The sequence below is a fragment of the Anolis sagrei genome, chromosome 4, assembly GCF_037176765.1.
Source record: "Anolis sagrei isolate rAnoSag1 chromosome 4, rAnoSag1.mat, whole genome shotgun sequence".
In the NCBI taxonomy this organism is placed as follows: Eukaryota; Metazoa; Chordata; class Lepidosauria; order Squamata; family Dactyloidae; genus Anolis; species Anolis sagrei.
In genome coordinates, this window is record NC_090024.1 from 170,577,256 (window position 1) to 170,596,215 (window position 18,960).

An 18,960-nucleotide genomic window follows, 5' to 3' on the forward strand; every position below is an offset into this window, starting at 1 on the left:
CTTTAGCTTATAGCTGAAAACATGAGAATGAATCCAGGAAATATATGGCTGGGGTCTCTTCTTCAGGTATAAAATTACAAGTATGCCTCAGTTAACAAACTTCCTGATAATGTTTCTTTTGGGGGGGGGGTCAGCCAGCTCTTCTTTCCCTTCCTCTCCATCAGCCACTCTGAGTCCCTCTATGAGGGGGAAAGGTGGGATCTAAAACAAAGTAAATAAAATAAAATAAATGTTAACAGCATTAAACATTGAGAGAATGATTCAGAAGGGTGGAGAAAACACAGAAGATCAATGTCTATTTACACCCCTTTATCAGCAATAAAATGCAATAAAGCTTCAGCTGAGAAAAAGTGGAAGTCTACCTTAGATTATTCTACTATAGTCATGTGAAGAGGCCTGCATGTGATCATGCCACACACTGGTAAGGAAAGTAGCAGGTGCCTCCAGAATCCCTTATTAAACATGCATGAAAAGGGGACAAGCAGATAACTCCAATGTGTGAGAAAAGCATACATTTATAACATTGACCATCAAAATGGAACATGTAAGAAACATGGAAACTGGTGAAAGAAAAAGGTATATTTTTATGCATTTTGGAAGAAACCCTCAAGCGGTCTCTAGAAGGTTCAGAATATTTTTATTTACTTATGCAAAGCTTACTTGACCCAGTTCTTTCTTTTCATATATGCATATTGCTTGTTTTGAACAAAATATCTGTATATAGAAATGCTCTTTGTGTGTAGAAACCCATCCCTTTTCACCCATGATATTTCTAATGCTGGTACTAGATTGTCTGTTAAAGAAGTGATGCCAACAAACACTTTTACTTTATTTACTGAGGTATACATAAACATTTTAATTGGCAGTACCTATAGTACATTGTACTTACATATACCATATCTCACCTGTTGGAAGTGGGAGATCTGCATAGTCATTATGAACGATATCACAGGAAAAAGTTATGTGGTCCTTTCGCTGGTCTCTAATACCATAATAAGGCAATGATAAGTACACATGATTTAGGATCGAGAATGGCTTTCTTATATTGAGTATCTGCTGTATCTCATGATAGAAGATTTTGGAAGGTGTTAAGGCACTGGTTTAGTATATCTGACACTTTGCTGAGTACTCCTTAGGGCTGTGCACAGATCCGTTTATCAAAATGGGCTCTGGCTGTTCCAGCTTTTTCAATCAGCCATAATGATACGGTCACCACCACCCTTTTTTTCCAGCCACAACAGACCATGTGGTTGGCATCGAGAGCTACTTTGGGTTTCATTCATCTACACATGGATCAAGGAGAGGCAGCCATGAGCCCACATGGAGTTTCCCTGTAAGCCCTACCTGCTAAGCCAATCAGAACAGAAGAAAGCTATGAAGTGTCTTTTAGCCAAGCTGAGCCTCCATGTTTCTGTTGTGAGCAGGCTTCTGAAAGAGAAGATCATTCTCCAGTTTGCTGGTGATCTAAATGCTGCTCGCAGCTCTGTATTGCTTACTTTACTTTTTGACTTGAAAAGCAATAAACCACTTGTTCTCTGAACAGAGTCCCACAGAGCGAAACACATGATGCAAGGCTTCTTCTGGAGGGCTCCGTTTCAGCATCAGAGAGAAACGAAGCCCAGAGGAGTCAAGTGTTTGCTTAACTCCTTATTGAAGAAGGGAAGAGGAAACAAAAGGAAAGATAAGAAAACAATGTGGGAAGAAAGAAGATGGTCTCCAATAGAAGGGAACAGAGCCTGATGATTCCTTCTGCTGTCCCAAGTTTGCTAATGCTATTCTTTGCTATGCCCCTGCCCATCTGATAAGATCCTTGATGTGTCTCTACTTGATGTTATTACATGATTCCCTTGACTCAAAAGAAAAGGCTTGCAATACCACATCCTCCCATCCACATGGACCAGATGGTTCTTCTTGTCCATCTGGTCTACATAACCCATCCTATGCCTGGCCAGCCACATTTGGAGGCTTAAGGTTTCTCTGGACTGCAGGCAAGCCAAATTTAAACCAATGCAAAAATTTGAGCAGAATACTGCTTAGTACTGGGATGGAACAAATGGTTGTCTATGAGAGTTCCTTAAAATTTGATGTGACCTATTCAGGCTTGAAAATATATTCTTTCTTAGAATCTGCTTATCCCACCCCACTTCTTTAAGAAACTATTATAAACACACATTTCTAGCTTATATGTGATGTGATGAATACTACTTTCATATTACATTTTAAAATTATGGATAGAATAGAGGGAACCAGACATTTATCATTTATGTTAAGTACTGTCAGTAGTTGAGATCTGTACCAACTCAGGATGCATTAATTAATTTAGGAGATTAGGAATTAATAATATATTTTATGTTACAGTACAGATTTGCCCGTGTAGAACAACCTTCCCAGTTTGGTGGTGACCGATGTGATTACACTGACAAAGAAACTGAAGACTGTGTTGCAAATAGACCTTGCAGAAACACTGTTAGATGTGAAGGCTTTGTATGTGAAACAGGTTAGTGAATAAAGTAAAAAAGCTTTGTTTTATTTGAAACCATCACTGAAATGCAGAGATACAGGATGGGTGATGTGAAAAAGATCTTGGAGTCTTAGTAGACAACAAGTTGAACATGAGCCAACAATGTGATGCAGCAGCTAAAAAAGCCAATGGGGTGTTGGGCTGCATCAAAAGGAGTATAGTGTCTAGAACAAGGGAAGTAGGGGTGCCCCTCTATTCTGCTTTGGTCGAACCTCACCTGGAATACTGTGACCAATTCTGGGCACCATAGTTGAAGCTGTTGACAAGCTGGAACATGTCCAAAGGAGGGTGACTAAAATGATCAAAGATCTGGAAACAGTGGCCTGTGAGGAACGGCTTAAAGAGCTGAGCATGTTTAGCCTACGGAAGGGAAGATTAACTGGAGAAATGATAGCCATGTTTAAATATTTGGAAGGATGTCATCGAGAGAGGGAGCAGGTTTTTTTTCTCAGAGCAATGAGTTCAAATTAAAGGAAAGGAGAGTCCACCTGAACATTAGGAAGAACTTCCTAACCATGAGAGCTTTTCAACAGTGGAACTCACTGCCTTGGAGTGTGATGGAAGTTGATTCTTTGGAGGATTTTTAACAGTGACTGGATGGCCATTGTTCTGGTGTATTTTGATGGTGCCTTTCCTGCATGGCAGGGGGTTGGACCGGATGGCCCTTGTGATCTCCTTCAACTCAGTCATGCTGATATTCTATTTCTATCAAATTGAATTTGCCCTTAATAAGACCAATGCAGGAACATTGTGTTTCTGGCCTGCTTAAACTATGGTAGATTAGACTGCATGGTGTCTCAATTGAAAACTAATGATGGCCAAATTCTTTTGGTTAATTACCCATCTAGAGCAAATCCATTAAACCTATTGTTGAATGGTGAATCAGCATGTTGGTAAATCCCATCGATCTTCTCTAGCTGTCACAAACAATAGGATTCAAACCATATTTGCATGATGAGAATCTTTAAAAGATCTTAACATAAATCTTGTCATGAATTTAAATTGGAGAGACAAGCAACAACAGTACGTGTCCACTAGGCTTGGGTAACCACGGAAAAATTTGGTTCTAAACTCGTTTCGTTTTTAGGGGGCCCTTGTGTTTCGTTTTTTTAAAGAATTCCGAAGTTTTCCTTTAAAAAAGTTTGAAATATACGAAATTTCGTAAAATTACGAATCGATTCGTTAATGGTGGACGCGATTGCGCAATATGCTAAAAAACCCTCCAAATGGGACAGGGGGAACTTCTGAAGCTTCCCTCTCCCTCTGTTGTTGACTGTTGGTGTGATAATTTATTTTTTATCACTGATAAAACAAACAACAACTATAAAACTTGCCCCAGACATACGGAAATAATTACGAAACAATTACGAAACAATTTCAAAACAATTTTGAACCAATTACGAAACAATTATGAAACAATACGAAATAAATTGGAAAAATTGATTCGATTTTTAATTACTCCTCACAGTAGTCCTGCATAGCTCAATATTGGATCGTAAGCTAATTTAAATACGAATTAATAACGAATTACGAAATTAACGAACGAAACCACCCAAGCCTATTGTCCACAAAGATTGATATTTCTAAAATCATGAATCATCTGTCTGGAAGAAGCACATGTGTCTGTGTGCACACAGAGATCCATTTATTTGTTCTTATCTTTCCTTATGGAATCACTGTACAAGGCCAATGCAGAACAAAATATTGATTGATTACAATTGTGTGTGCTCCAGAGTAGGGCATCAGTTCCCATATGTGGAATAAGACTATGGCTGGATTTACTAGGGAATTGATGCAGCCCCTCCTTCATAGCCATTTCATGCCTGGTGAAAGCAGTGTGGAATTGAAGAAGCATCTAGATTTGCCCCTATAGCTAGATATGAAAGTATTACAACACTTGGTGAAATCTCTGAAAGTAGACCTCAACAGAGCGGGATACATCCAAATACTTCTCTAGTCCATCCCTGGTGGGGAGAAGACTGAAGCAGCATGGAGGGAAGAAGCGAATATTAACATCCATATTGATCAGAAAGTTCAATTTATGCAGACATACATTTAATATATTCATGGGTATGGAACTAACAGGATGGCATTCATTGTCTCACACATCAGGTATGGCTATTAATGGGATTAAATTAGACCCAATCTTTTTCTACATTCCATTTTGCAGTAGCTCATATAGTTAAAAGTGAGCACTTTTAGGTATATTAAGGAGATTTTTTTTTTTTGGTACTTACTTGGTATTTTTACAAATATGGTTTATCTGGGGGTTTTTAACAATGTAATCCATTGATTTATGAACAAATGTTACTTATCCAAACTACTGATAATTTCTATCTGACCAGGGATCTCAACTGCAGCAAGGAGATCTAGCTTCTCAAGTCATTATAGATCGTTATAGTAATAACACAATTAGCCATATGTTTCAAAAGAGTAAGCATTTAAAAGAAATACATAGCTGTAGAAATCAAAATTCATAAAATGTATTAAGAGTTGTGTTGTCCATCTTCGTTGGAAAATAATGAGGGCAATTACTATGCCAATTTCTACAACCAGAAAACTCTAGGGTGGATTTTTTCCAATATTTTTGCAGTGGCAACATTTTGCAGACTAGTTCTTTAGCTATTGCTTTGGTGATGTATAGAACAGATAAGCCTACACACTACAAGATTGTTAATGCTAAGAGTAACTAGAGCAGAACCATTATAGATCCAATGTAGAGTAGATCTAATCAAGATTTGATAAATCTACAGTCATGTAAATTCTATTGATTCAGTGCTTGTATTTTAGTGAGATTAACAATTAAATGCAAATTAATGTTGATTAATGCATATGGAATGTCAAAAGGAAAAAAGAGCTAGTATTTGAAACATGAGTAGCAAAGAAGTACTGAAACAAAGATAAAATCTATAAGTAGTGAGAATTCTAGAATGCAACAACAATGGTAGATTGCATATTTGTTGCATTTCATTTTCATCATTGCAGTTTTTTCAGGTTCTTTTGTTTTATGACTTTCTCTCCTATTAAATGCAATGCAGTTCACAAATGGTCAAATTATAAATGGTGACAGTCTTAAAGGGATAGTACCAAAATGCAGCATGCTGTAGATTTCTCCTAATCAATTAAGTATGTCATGTTATATAACACAAAGATAAGAAGAATTTTTAGTAACAGGCTGATATAAATTGTGTCTGTATGTTTTAAGAGGGGCAGAGGCATAAAATTGCACTTATTAACCTAAACGGTAATATCAGATTAACAATTAATCAGTGCATTTCCATTCTGCATTGTAGGAAGATGTATTAATCGGAGGCTACTTTGCAATGGAGATGATGACTGTGGGGATCAGTCAGATGAAAAAAATTGCAAGAAAGTGTATAGGAGATGCAGCCAGCCCATAGAACAATACTGGGGAATACAGATGCTAGCAAGCGGGTAAGATTTTCTGCAGAATACAAATAAGATTCATCTAGCTTTAGTGACTAGAACTGTTCCTATATTAAGAAACATTTGTGCAAATGTGAACCTATTTGAAGAAGAGCTAGTTTTCACATTTTTTTGAAGAATAGCTCTAGAATAATTTTGGGGTGGTGTGGAGGGAACAAATGAGAAGAACACCCTGAGAAGACATCAACTAGCATGAGTCTGAATTTAGAACCTTTTGTATTCGGTTGACAACTAAACCTGAAGATTCTATTGCTTTTGTACTCTACAAGGGTGACAATTGTAAAGAATGCTGTTGAACAATCATAGAACGATCTTTCCTATGACTTTGAAAATGAAATTGCTCCATAATATAAATTTAATAGATCTCCTTAGTGATTTTCATTGTGTTCTTAAATGGAAGCTTATTTATTTCTTAATAAATCTTTCTACAGAGGAATTTTAATCTAATGTGTTGTGAGAGAGTTGTTAACCCAATTATATAAAGACCAACAAGGGGGGGGGGGGGAGAGACAAATATAATTCCGTAAATGTAAAAGTACAGGCAGTCCTTACGTTATGGACAAGATAGGTTTCTTCCAAAGTTGAATTAGTATATAAGTTCAAAGAGGTACATTTTTAAAGTATAGCTCCAGCCATCCACACACACACACACACACACACACACACACACACATATATAGAGAGAGAGAGCGCGCTCTTTGGATAGCAAAAGGAAGAGTTAATACCTCCATGTTGTTTGTCTTGCTGTCTGTGTCCCTGTTCAGAAGAAGATTTCATCTCCTTTCCTGTTCCTGTGACAGTTGGATTTTGAACACTCTTTGCTTGTTGTAGAAACAAGGATTGGTGATAAAGATTCAGTGGAGACACCTTTTTCCCAAGATAACTTTTCCAGAAGTGAATTTCCCTTCCAAGACATAGATTTCTCTCACTTCCTGTTGTCTCATCCCCATTCTTAATTATGAGTTGTTTGTAAGTCAGATGTTTGTAATTCAGGGAATAACTGTTAGGCATGTGCATTTTGGTTGAACCTCAATCCTTTTCTGCTGGCTGGACACCGGTAGACCTCCATATCCATTTTCATGTGCTTTGCAAAAATAGGTGGGTAGCTGGATGGCCGTTTTCAGTCCATAGCTGAAAAATGTGGCTAATTCCAGCCCATTAGCAGCTATGAGGTTCCCCTTTCTGGTCCTGGGAGCCTTTCCTTTTTTCCTTCAAGGGATCCTGGATGTCTGCAGTGGGGTTAAGAAAGCACCCTATCTGGCCCATTATTGGGGGGGGGGGCTTCCCACAGACTCCCGTTCCATATCCTTAATTAAGACCTGGATTAAATGCATCAGAGTTAAGGTACCACTCTTTCTGCAATCCTTTCCCTTCTGTCTGTAGAGAAGGCTGAGTTTAATGTTTCATTAAAGCTGCTTCTTTCTACTCTAGAGGAGACAGACTGCAGGGTATGTGTGCTCTTTCCCTGCACTCAGCTTTCCAATACATTTAAGGAGGCTTCCCAATTTCCAGGGAAGAAAGAGCAATCAACCTGGAGCAATCTCCCTGGGCTTCCTAAATAAAAAAAACCCCTCTTTGTTCTCTAATGCAGGCCCTGTCTGGGATGAGTATGCTTCAGTCTCTGGGTTTAAAGCTTCATTAAAGCTGTTTCTACTTTCTATTATAGAGGAGAGGTAACTAGGTGGTAGCAGTTTTCAGAGAATGAATGTTTTTGCTTTCTGGGATTTATTATTATTATTATTATTATTATTATTATTATTATTATTATTATCTTTTAGAAGTGTTTGAAGGAAAGGAAGGGAAGGAGAAAGAAGCTAAAAGGGTGACTCTCCCAAGCCTCCAAATGCACGTGTACACCCCATCCACTCATCCCCACACGCCCCCAACTTCCATCCAGTGCCACTAAATAAAAAGCATCAAGAAGATAAAGGAAAATAAAGGAAAATCAAAAGGATTAAACTGTGGTGTCTAATAGGGAAGGAGAAGCTGAGATTGGCTGCCACGTGGTCTCATAATGGACAGGAATGAATGAACTAAATGGCTAAAAATGGATCTGGGCTCAAGCCTACTACCTGTATAAGATTTTCTCCAGTTGTTTTACCAATGAAAGCAGAAAACTAAGAAAATCTGACTTTGAATAGAATTTACTCATGAATGTGTAAATATCATGGCTTTAACAATCTCTCTTCTTTCCAGATTAAATATTTTCACAAATCATCTGGAAGGCTTAGTTCTTGACCACAAATACTATGCTGGTGCTTGTTCACCACAGAACATTGCAGGCACCAATTTCAGGAAACCATCCAATGTAGAAAGCTATTTGGCTGAGGTATTTATCTAATTGCTGCTTTTCTTTCAATTCAGATTTGTGACATATTACATCCTTTATTATAGTGAAGTTTTTATCTTACACTTATCTATTTTATATGGATATGTTCCATACTTTCTTTGTATCAAGACCTGCCCTGGAATTCTTCACAGGAATTTTTTTCAATATAGACAATAAGAATGCAATTTTATATGAACAAGTTTTTAATTGTTTCATGTGGTTTAAGATATTTTAATTGGCTGGTTTGTTTAATTCCATTATAATATTTGTATGTTGTGGATTTTAAGCTGTAATTTTTAAATGTTGTGAGCTGCTTTGTTTCTCAATCAAGATAAATGTGGATCGATATATTATTTATTTATTTATTTATTTATTTATTTATTTCGAGTGCTTCTACCCCGCCCTTCTCAACCCCCTAGCGGGGACTCAGGGCTGCTTACAAAAGGCACAATTCGATGCCCAACAGTTCACAGAATACAATATACAAAATACAGTATAACAACAACAATTATAACTAGTTAAAACAATCACATTAATACAATAGCAGCAATAAAATCATCTTGTGGTCAATGTTCGCCAATTCATAAATCCATAATCCATCCAGCATTGTCATAGTCCTTTCCTACTCTGGTCGTCATTGTCTTTTATCCATCTGCCAGCTTACCCAAAGGCCTGGTCCCATATCCAGGTTTTTAACTTCCTTCTGAAAGAGAGGAGGGATGTTGATGACCTAATTTCCCCAGGGAGTGAATTCCACATGCACAAACATATCTGAAAACTTTGACAGTTCCCAAAGCAATGTAATGGACATCCTGCTATTTTCAACCAAATTAGAGTTAACTTGCCATATATATTCATGTGTAAATTGACGAATGTGTAAGTTGAGGGCAGGTTTTAGAGCCAACATTATAAATTGTGGGTTTTGATTTGATCATGCAAAGGGGGAAGAACCAATGCTGCATCAGGGGACCATGTGCACCTGGCAAACCATGCCATGATTTTCCTGCCCAGTCTGCTATAGCAGAAGCAATAGAAGGCATTGGTGCTTATTTAAGTTGTCCTAGAACCAATTAATTTCTTGCTTTTCACCACACTAATCAGAGAAGGGGATGGTTCTTTTTTTTGATAAAAGTATGGTACTCACATTGATCCACAGTGATTATATGACTAAAATTTAAGACTAATACATGAATATATAGTACAGTTTTCTTCTTGTCTAATTTAAAATATATTGCCAAAAGATGCACTTAATTGTTTCGTTTACCTATAATTCCTAGATAAAATGGTTATAAGAATGAGGATGTTAACAGCATTTGCGACCTCATTCCATGGAAGTCAAGAAGTGTCTTCTCTGACACGCTGCTAACAGAGCCCATCAGATGGTGCAGGGCTACTTCCAGTGGGGCTCTGTTAAGCTCCATGCTGGCAGCATGCCAGCAGTGCAGAGAAATGGATCTGAGAGGAGTCAAGTATACACCGACTCCTCTGGGATCTGCTTCTCTTCACTATTCATAGAAAAAAGCCGGGGAGGAAGCAGGAGGAAGCTGGGAACAGTGAGGAAACATTGTGGGAAGGGATCCCATGACGATAAGGGAACACAGCATTACATTGGCCCATGGTTTCCCCCACTGTCCCCTAGCTTCTTGGCTTCCATGTGATGAGGTCCTGAGTCACTTCTTCTTCTTCTTCTTCTTCTTCTTCTTATTATTATTATTATTATTCTCATCCTCAAAATTATAACATATTTCTCTAGTATCCTGTTAGGCAGTTACAATGTTACAAGTTAGACTTCCAATAACATGTAATCCAATTTGTAAACATGCCACAATTACAAATGCATCTGAAAGCCACCTTAATCGCCAGGCCTCCTGAGTGATGGAGATAAATGATGCTTCCAAGTGGAGCACTGTAGGCTTATGTGCCCAGTCTTCTCCTGCTAGTAAAAAATGGTGTGAGGCACAGAAGAAATAGGTCCCATTGCAACTCTTTGTTACAACTTGTCTCACTGCCCATATCATCATGCAGAGACCTGCTTGGCAACACTACAGACTCCATCACTTGGGATTTCTGAATGGTCTTTAAGACAGGGTTGAGAGATTGGACCTGAAGATAAGAACTTTGCTTTAATATCATGGCTCTCCCGTCAGTGCGGGATCTCAGCTGTTATTGAGATTCTCTCTTTTCCAAGTTAACATGGCTTGCAACATGAAAACAAAAACACCATAGATAAAATATACAAAAAAAATTGTCATTCAAATGTTACTTTGTTTTTCAATATTTTTCATCCTCATATTACCATACCTTGTTCTTCCTTATTTTATGTGTGAACGAAGAGCTTCTTTTTGTTTTTGTTTTTTTTGTGTAGACCAAAGGCACGTATGATTTTACTTCAACTGAATATGAAACTTACTCAAGTTTTGAACAGAATGTCGATAGCACCAAGTCAAAACAAACAAGCTTCAGTGTTGGATTAAGAATACCGGGTGTATTTCACTTTGGTTATAGCCAGGATGATACAAGATTCAAGAGATTTGTTCAGAGAACAAAACAGTTTTCTTCAACGGTAAACACACTTTTGCTTAATTCTAGGTATATTTTAAGTAGAATAATGTATTGTGCACATGCACACATTTGAATCGGAATTCCACGGTCACCATATTCAGAAGTTACACTGGTAGGGATGATTATGAAGGAGAAAAACATCAGGATTCAAGGTCACATTCAAATTAAAGCAAAATCAACGATTAAAAAGAAATGTACAAAAGGTTAAACATGCAATTTTGTCCCTAAATCCTTATAGGAAGCACTGGAGACATTAAGGTATGCATTTGATTTGTGTTTTTTTTTAATCTTCAGAGACCTCAGTGGGGGACTATCCTCCAAAAAGTGCCCATCTCCACTTTAAAAGAAGAGACCTTACTTTCATGATTCCTTTAGTATCTGTTTTTCCAAGAGTTGTCTTTGCTATAACTGCCTTCCTGTCCTTGGGATTTTCAGAGGATTTCACTATGAACTTAAAAGGCCATGCTAATGTTTGACTGGTGAAACAATAAGACAGGTGGTGTCAGTTCAGAATATGGCAAAAGTAGCGAAGAAACCAAAGTGTTCAACTGCAGGGCAAGCATGACAGTAATACAGAATGAAAACTGCTTGCAGGCCTTCCATGGTTTAATTATACACAGAAGAAAACTATTTTGCTTTAAGAATGCTGAAAAATCAATTCAGTGATTTATTCAGGAGAACAATATATATAGCAGGAGATGGTTGCAACAATATTGTACTTAGGTTATGTAAAAAAATCTTGTGTAAGAAATGAATGAATATACTGATGCTAAGGATGATGACAATGACAGTGATGTTAATCTCCCAAGATACAGGATTTCCTTTGATGCCTAGTATAGACCAATTAACAATTGGGACTAAATTTCAGTTTTTAGAATCTTCAAGTTTTCAGCTCCCAAATTATATGATCTGAAAAAAGGTTGACTTTTTGGGCGCTACTGAAATAAGGCGCGGACATTTTGGGGAAGCCATCATAATGTTTTGAACAGATGGATAACACAACAAATTAGTTAGGGGGTTAATTTTTCAAAATAATTAGTAACCTTGAATTTTGAGCCAGAGGTAGAATGAATATGCTTGTCAAGTTTCCACACCAAACATGAAGATTAATTTCCTTGTGAATCCATGTAATAGGCCATTTCCACGCTTTATCTATTTAAATGAGCATGGGATTTGGAAGGTTAATTCACTGTTAAACTTTCCTTGCACAGTTCAATCAAACTCTATGCAAAGAAGGTGATTTTGTAAAGATGGTGGTCTTCTATATTCATTGAGGCTTTCAATTTGATTTTAAATCCTGGGAAATGAGTTTAAAATACCACAAGGGAGCTTCCCAAAGTTACTTTCCACCTATGGATGAAGGCAAAAATGTCTACCGGGTGGGGGGAGGTTAACACCAACTGGTTGGTGGCTTCTGCTGTCAGGGAGACAGTAGATCTGTTCAGATTTTTTATTTGAGCCTTAAAAGATCTACCGACCAATATCTTCAAATTGGGGTATAGTAGTCTGGGAAGCGCCCTAAAAGTTCAGACTAAATCCTGGAGTTCAAGTTCCTGAGGTTGGTGGTTGGAGGATTCTAGGAGCTTTAATCTTAAAAGCAGAACTTTTGAAATTCTGTTTACATGCATTTTTAAAAATATATGTTTTCAATATAACTAAAATGCATGAAAAAAATACAGTGTGTCCAGAAAGACTGCACCAAACCCTGTAACACTGAAAAATACACAGAGAAATTTAAGACTGCATTGAAGCATTTTGCCTTCTCTTATTTGCTACATTTTCTTTAATCCAGTCTAGCAAATTTATCCATGCACGTTCAGACCTGGAAATTGCCCAGTATAAACTGAAAAAACAGAATCTGATGCTTCACTATGAGTTCTTCCAGCGAGTTCTTCAATTGCCTTTAGAGTACAGTTATGGGGAATATCGAGAACTCTTCAGAGACTATGGAACACATTACATCACCGAAGCTACCCTTGGGGGCATTTATGAATTCACTTTGGTCATAAACTCTGATGCACTTCAGAAAGCAGGTATGTGGGCTAAAAAGGCTACAATGGGAGCTAAGTGAATTTATGTTCTCTTATAAGTACCTGAACATTGTACTGTGTGCCCTTGGTATCTTTTGGGGTTTGGTTACAGGTCCTCTGTCTTCATCCCCCTGCACCCCAGATAACAAAATCCATTGATACTAAGTCCCATTATATACACAATAATGTATATAATGTATAAAGTCATATTTTATGAATTCGAATTACAAGTGCATGATTAATAAAGCTAGTTCCTTAAAATCAATAAGACATGTTCAAAAGAAAACTGTTACATTGTGTTCCTGAGTTGTTTAGAAGCCTTGTCTTGTCTTGTCTTGTCTTGTTTTGGGGCTTGTCCTACTGTGTTTTCTGTTCCACATTTCAAAAAGAAAGAGTAGGAAAAACCGGAGCCCATTAAAACACCTCCTGTTGTGTCAGTGCCATCTTGCCTCCCCTGCTCCCATTGTGTTTCTTAAATAAATCGGTAAAAAACAAATTGGGTGTTGGTGGCACAGAAATATTTTCAAACCATGGATGGTGGAATCTGTGGATACATAATCCATGGATACAGATGGCTGACTGTAAAAGTACTGTACATTACACAATATGTGATATCTTAAGGAAATAACAAGTTTGCTCATTACAGGATTTGTTTTATTTGATTTTTCTAAGGATATTATTTATGTAGGGATGGAAAGAATATTAAAATATTTGGAAAATGGTTTAAAAGGTTTGTGGAAATAGTTAATATTGAGGAACTTTGCTAAGAAGGAATTCGGATTGACAATGGATTATGATTTTAAACCAACATAATTTTTAAATAACTATTTTAGTAATTTGATGTCTTAATTGAATTGTTTTAAGTGCTATTATTATGAATTATTGCTGTTGGCATTGTTGAGTGCCTGTTTTGAAGCCACCTGAGGCCCCCTCCAGGTGAGAAGGATGGGATACAAATATGCAAAATAAATAAATAAATCTTCAGAATCCAAGAATTACTTGTATATAGTCATTTTGCATAGAGAACAGTATTTTTGCACATAAAATGATCTTTTTATGTAGAAATGTTATTTCCTATGCAGAAAGTGTTTCACGCACAGCAATCCTTGCAACAGGGGAGCTAGTCTGTGCAAAATGTACATGTTCTTGATGGGCACAGGAAACCAATTTTTCTGTGGACATTTTATTTTCTGTACAGAAAAAATGTTTCCTGCATAGAAAATGTTATTTTCTAATCAAAACTGTCTATTCCTAGGTTTTGAATAGACTTTCAAAAACTGTGTGCAGAGAGAAAATTGTTTTTCAAAATGTTAAAGTTACCAATTACATCATTAGAGAAGAAGCTTGGGGAAGAATGTTTATATACTTCTGCTTGCTTCTGAGTAGTCTTTTAAAAAATTGAATACTTTGTATGGACTATTGTGGTCAGGTATTCCAACTATTCTAATAAATGGTGTAGTTAGCTAGGTCTTCCACTTCTGACTTCTCAACCTGAATGGATCAAGTTGTTGCATTCAGAAAATCAAGATATTCTAAGGTGACCAATGACATCAAATGTTCAAGCCATTGAACCTCTTAGCACATTAATCTACTCTGATGCCATGATATCATAATCATTATTTTTAGGCTAGGGCTGAATGAAATGTGCTAAATGATTACTTAATAACTATTTATGGGTTTTAAGGGGAAAAGAAGCTATTATTATATTAATCTCTAAGTTAAGGAATTGTTTGGCCCTAACAACAGAACAGCACCATTGTGCTGAATTTTGGCTTAGTTTTCCATCATGTAATTCCTTGCCACCTACCAGCTGTGTACCATTGGAATGTGTGCCCTATTTGTTCTGCTAAGTTGGTCAACTGATTGCAATAGATAATATTTTCAGCTGGTTTTTATTCATGTTGCTGTTTTGTTGTATAATTCTGTTTTATATTAATGCAAACTGCATTTAAAAACTGGTAAATAAATAGAAATGATAAGAAATAATTAATACATTGCCATTTACTTATGGGGTAATCAATGGGTTATATAGGATACTATCTTATCGCTTATGGCAACATAGTTTATTTGGACAATCTCATTTATTGTTTCTGCATGATGAATATTGCTTGTAGACATCTTTGAAGACGATGGTCATTTAGTGTCTTTTACATGCAAATGACTTAGAAACACTTCCAGGGGGCAATTATGTTGTTAAATCAATTGCTAAAATGCAAAGTACATTCTCTCATTCTCATGAAGTTCTCTGAGGCTTCAAAGAGTTCATTTCCCTTTTATTTCTGTAAGCATCCAGATTGTAGGAGTCTAAAAAAAGTAAATAATTTACTGGGAGGCTCTCCTATCTGACACTGCTCTTCTCATTTGATGGATGGTGCTTTCACAAGGGCCAATGTTTGTTGTGTAGAACAAAGAGAGCTTTGGGACATTAATCAATAGCTCCAGTTTCTTGTATACTCATTGGCAGAGGGAGGTTGATAAAATTGTGTAGAAGGACTTTTGGACTCATCTGGATAACACATAATGACTCGGATGCAGACAAGTCCATGTGTACATATAAAATACTGCACATGCAGTGTTGCTATTGTGGCTGTTTTTCTTTTTTTCTTTTAGCCCATTGCACTATGTAAGGTTCTCTGAACTATGTAGGAACTGGGAGCTGGTGAGGGTTCCTGCAGAAAGATAAAAACAGAGAATACAGATTACCGGTATATCTTACTTAACCAAGCCTCTAACAGTTAGGCTTCTTTTTACTAAGTACCCGTAGCCACCAATTTCCGTCTTTGCTCTTCTATTTAGCTAGATTTTACTAGCAAAAACAGTATTGGACAGAGGGTCAGAGAAACACAGACATTCAGTTTAGGGTTGCAGAAGCATGACTGCAATGAAGAATGCAATAAAGCATGGCTTGGGGAAGAATGGGATTCTGCTCTAGCCATGTGTGTCAGACTACATCAGACTTAATAAACAGCATTTACCTTTGAAATCCCTTACTGAGCATGTCAGAACAGAGAAAAAAAGGAGATCCGAGAAGCCTGTCACCCCAATTACCCAAGGATGTTTTTTGAAAAACCCACTAATTTCATGGCATAGAAATCTATCCTGCTTCTTTTATTATTATTTCTGCCTCTCATATACATTTTCTGTTAAAAGAGTAATGCCCAGGAACTCCTTAAATTGTTTAAAATTGGAACACCTGCATTCATTTTGTTTTTCTCTCTCTGAATCATTTAAACTATCCATCAGGAATAATTGAGAAATAGGGATGTAATTCTTAACTAGGTTCCTTGTCAAAGGCAGCAACCAGAATTTCAACAATTTTCTTCCAACTATGAAAAAGGTTTCGAAATCCATACCATTTTTGAAGGGTATTTATCATTTAGAATTGAATCTGCACAAAATCTGTGCATGGTTTTACACCCAAAACAAAACAAAAGTGTTTTCTATGCAGAAAATTTATTTATTTATTTATTTGCCACACTTTTATCCTGCCCTTTTCAGCCGGAAGGCAACTCAGGGCAGCGTAGAAAGAAAAGAGCATTTTATACAGAGTAAGTCCCAAATTCCAAACTGGCTTTGATAATTGCCCGGTTTTTGAAGTCTTTCTTCAGAAGAAAGAACCTTGCTAAAATTACATGTTGCTTGCTTTGAGAATGGAATTAGTGAAGAAGTACACCCCTAGATTGAGATGAGATCCATGTTCTGGAACCTGGAATTCAAACCCATCTTTCTTTTAATACAAAATTGTGTTTTTAAAGGGTATAGTTTAAGTGATGTCCGATCTTGTACACAAGCTGGTCTTAATCTTGGTGCAAACATTGACGGAGTTTACATGTCCCTTGGAATATCTGGTGGAGCTTGTAAAGCTCTTTTAAAGGAAATTGGAGGTAAGTAAATGACTACTGAGTAATTGAGGACAGTGACCCTTGATATCTGCTCAGTTTGATTCGCTCCATGGATAGCAAAATCCATGGATGCATAATAGTGTTTGATAAATTCATTCAGAAGAACCTGGGAGTCATAAAAAACTTCTGACTTTTGACTTTTGAAACAGTTTTGAACCATGCAGGAAAGGGGAGGGGGATCCAAATTTGAACCGCTAACCTTTTTTTTCTGGAAATATTCCATAATGTTCGGATGTCTCCCAAGGTATTTTAATTTTTGCAACCATTAAGCAACTTTGGTAAAGCCTAAAAAGTTTTAAAATCTCATGCTTTCCTTCCCCCAACTATGCAAGGGAGGGATGAGGTGGGCATGGCTAAGAACAGCCATTGTTGTAGTTTGTGAAGGCCAGGCCCCCAATGGTAGAGATTGCAAAAGACCCTGCTGTTAAACTACATTTCCCACACTGCCCCACTGCTCATTAGCCAAAATGGCTGAAAGACCACTATAGCTGTCTGTAGCAGTCTTTGTCTAAATATAAAATAAACTGATTGAATCTACAAAGAGGTCTAAAGAAGGCAGCAAAGCAATAAGCAACTTTTGCAAAGCCAAGAGAACATATACTGCTTAAAAACCAATAGTTTCACTTTGTCTTGATTGTCATGAACAAGACACTGGGGTAGCCAACCACAGCCATCCAGCACTTTACATCACTAAGTAATGATACAATTAAATTATTGATTGCATCTGCAAAAAGGAATAAACGGATAGATGTGTCTTGAGGGTCTCCTCCAACTCAGTAGAGGAAGCAAATGCATGTCAGAAGAGTTTGGATGGTGCCTTTCTGCCCAGAAGAAGGGGGTTAGTCTAGATGTCCCTTGATGGAGTCTGTACTATGATTTCTGTTCTCCACCAATTCAATACAGTTTGTGCCACATGAACAAAGTTTCTAGAGTAGAATAACTACTTTCAAAGTAAAGACCACCCAATGAAACAGGAAATAACACTTTCAAACCAAGAACAGATTTTCTTTATTATTAAAAAATGTTTTTAATAAAAAAAATGAAAATTCACCAAAAAATCCATGGATAAGTTAAAGGTTATGAAATTTGGTGAACTAGCAATGGGCCATGTTTTCTATCGCTGTAGCAAATGTCATCAGGATTGGTCTAAAAATGAGGGAGGGAGAATCCTCTGAAGTTTCCCCAGTGCCGGTGCTGTTTTTTTCCTATTGCGCATGCATGTCTACCATTAACGAAGTGATTTGGAAGTTTCAGAAGTTTTGGAAAGTTTTGAATTTTTTTAAAAAATCGGAAGTTACTTTAGAATCAAACCACCAGTGCCCCCTACATCTGAAACATGTTTTGAACCAATTTTTTAAATAAACCAAGCCTAATGCATAAGTCCTTTTATATACAGCACAGTAAAATTGTTTCTAAATTTATCAAGTTAACTTCTAGAAAATAAGAATAAACTGCTCTAAATAATGAACCACCTTAAATAAAAATGAGCTAAAGGGTATTCATTTCCATTTTCTCTTCCAAAATTTTCTGAACATGCTATTAAGAATAAATAACATTTATATATTCCAGTTAACTCAAAGTATTGAAATATATTGTTTTTCCTTATCCCACCAGATATTATAACATAGGTCTTTCAGGAGCTGTCAGATTGAACACTTTCCCAGCCAGAGCTGGCTAAGACAGTCATGAGAGTGGGGCTAAAGAACTCAAGAATTACTACAATGATGCACGAAAAAAGTATCAATGTTGAGATTGTCCTGCTCAAAACTTCCGAAAGAGAGTTCTAAGGTTCAAGTTCACCCAATGATGAACTTCAACCTGGTTACCTGGTCAAATGGTTAAGTGAGGACTAGAAGAACGATTTCCCAGATTCCCCAAGCTACACAGTTACAGTTTTCAACTAGTATGTTAGCAGAAAGGTACCAATAACTAATTTGAATATATGTTGATAATCTTTCTCTAGATAACACTTTGGAAAATAAATTTGTGGAAGACTTTATTGCTCTTGTTCGTGGTGGTGCAAGTGAATATATAGCAACTCTTGCTTCCAAAGAACTGCCAACTCCAGAACTGATGCAAAAGTGGGGAGATGCAGTTCAATACAACCCTGAAATCATCCAGATGAAGGTGACTTTAAGCCCTAAAACTGCAAGAATAAATGAGGAATAA

General features: G+C 36.9%; 2 protein-coding genes across 3 annotated transcripts in view; one reads left to right on the plus strand and one right to left on the minus strand.

Annotated features, from left to right (window-relative positions):
- Positions 1 to 18,960, plus strand: part of C8B (complement C8 beta chain) — a 46,343-nt gene that overhangs the window by 15,680 nt on the left and 11,703 nt on the right. For both annotated transcript variants that reach the window (XR_010909864.1, XM_060773581.2), the window contains exons 3-9: positions 2,359 to 2,497; positions 5,815 to 5,956; positions 8,165 to 8,297; positions 10,663 to 10,860; positions 12,652 to 12,892; positions 16,645 to 16,773; positions 18,755 to 18,918. Coding sequence is in view for 1 of the 2 variants with exons in the window: in XM_060773581.2 (XP_060629564.2) it covers positions 2,359 to 2,497; positions 5,815 to 5,956; positions 8,165 to 8,297; positions 10,663 to 10,860; positions 12,652 to 12,892; positions 16,645 to 16,773; positions 18,755 to 18,918 (1,146 nt within the window). In the remaining variant the exon portion in view is untranslated. The remainder of the gene's footprint in view (positions 1 to 2,358; positions 2,498 to 5,814; positions 5,957 to 8,164; positions 8,298 to 10,662; positions 10,861 to 12,651; positions 12,893 to 16,644; positions 16,774 to 18,754; positions 18,919 to 18,960) is intronic.
- The window catches only part of C8A (complement C8 alpha chain), a 74,483-nt gene continuing 64,497 nt past the window's right edge, over positions 8,975 to 18,960 (minus strand). The window contains exon 11 of the mRNA XM_067467868.1: positions 8,975 to 9,000. Coding sequence (XP_067323969.1) covers positions 8,990 to 9,000 — 11 coding nt within the window. The 3' untranslated portion in view covers positions 8,975 to 8,989. The remainder of the gene's footprint in view (positions 9,001 to 18,960) is intronic.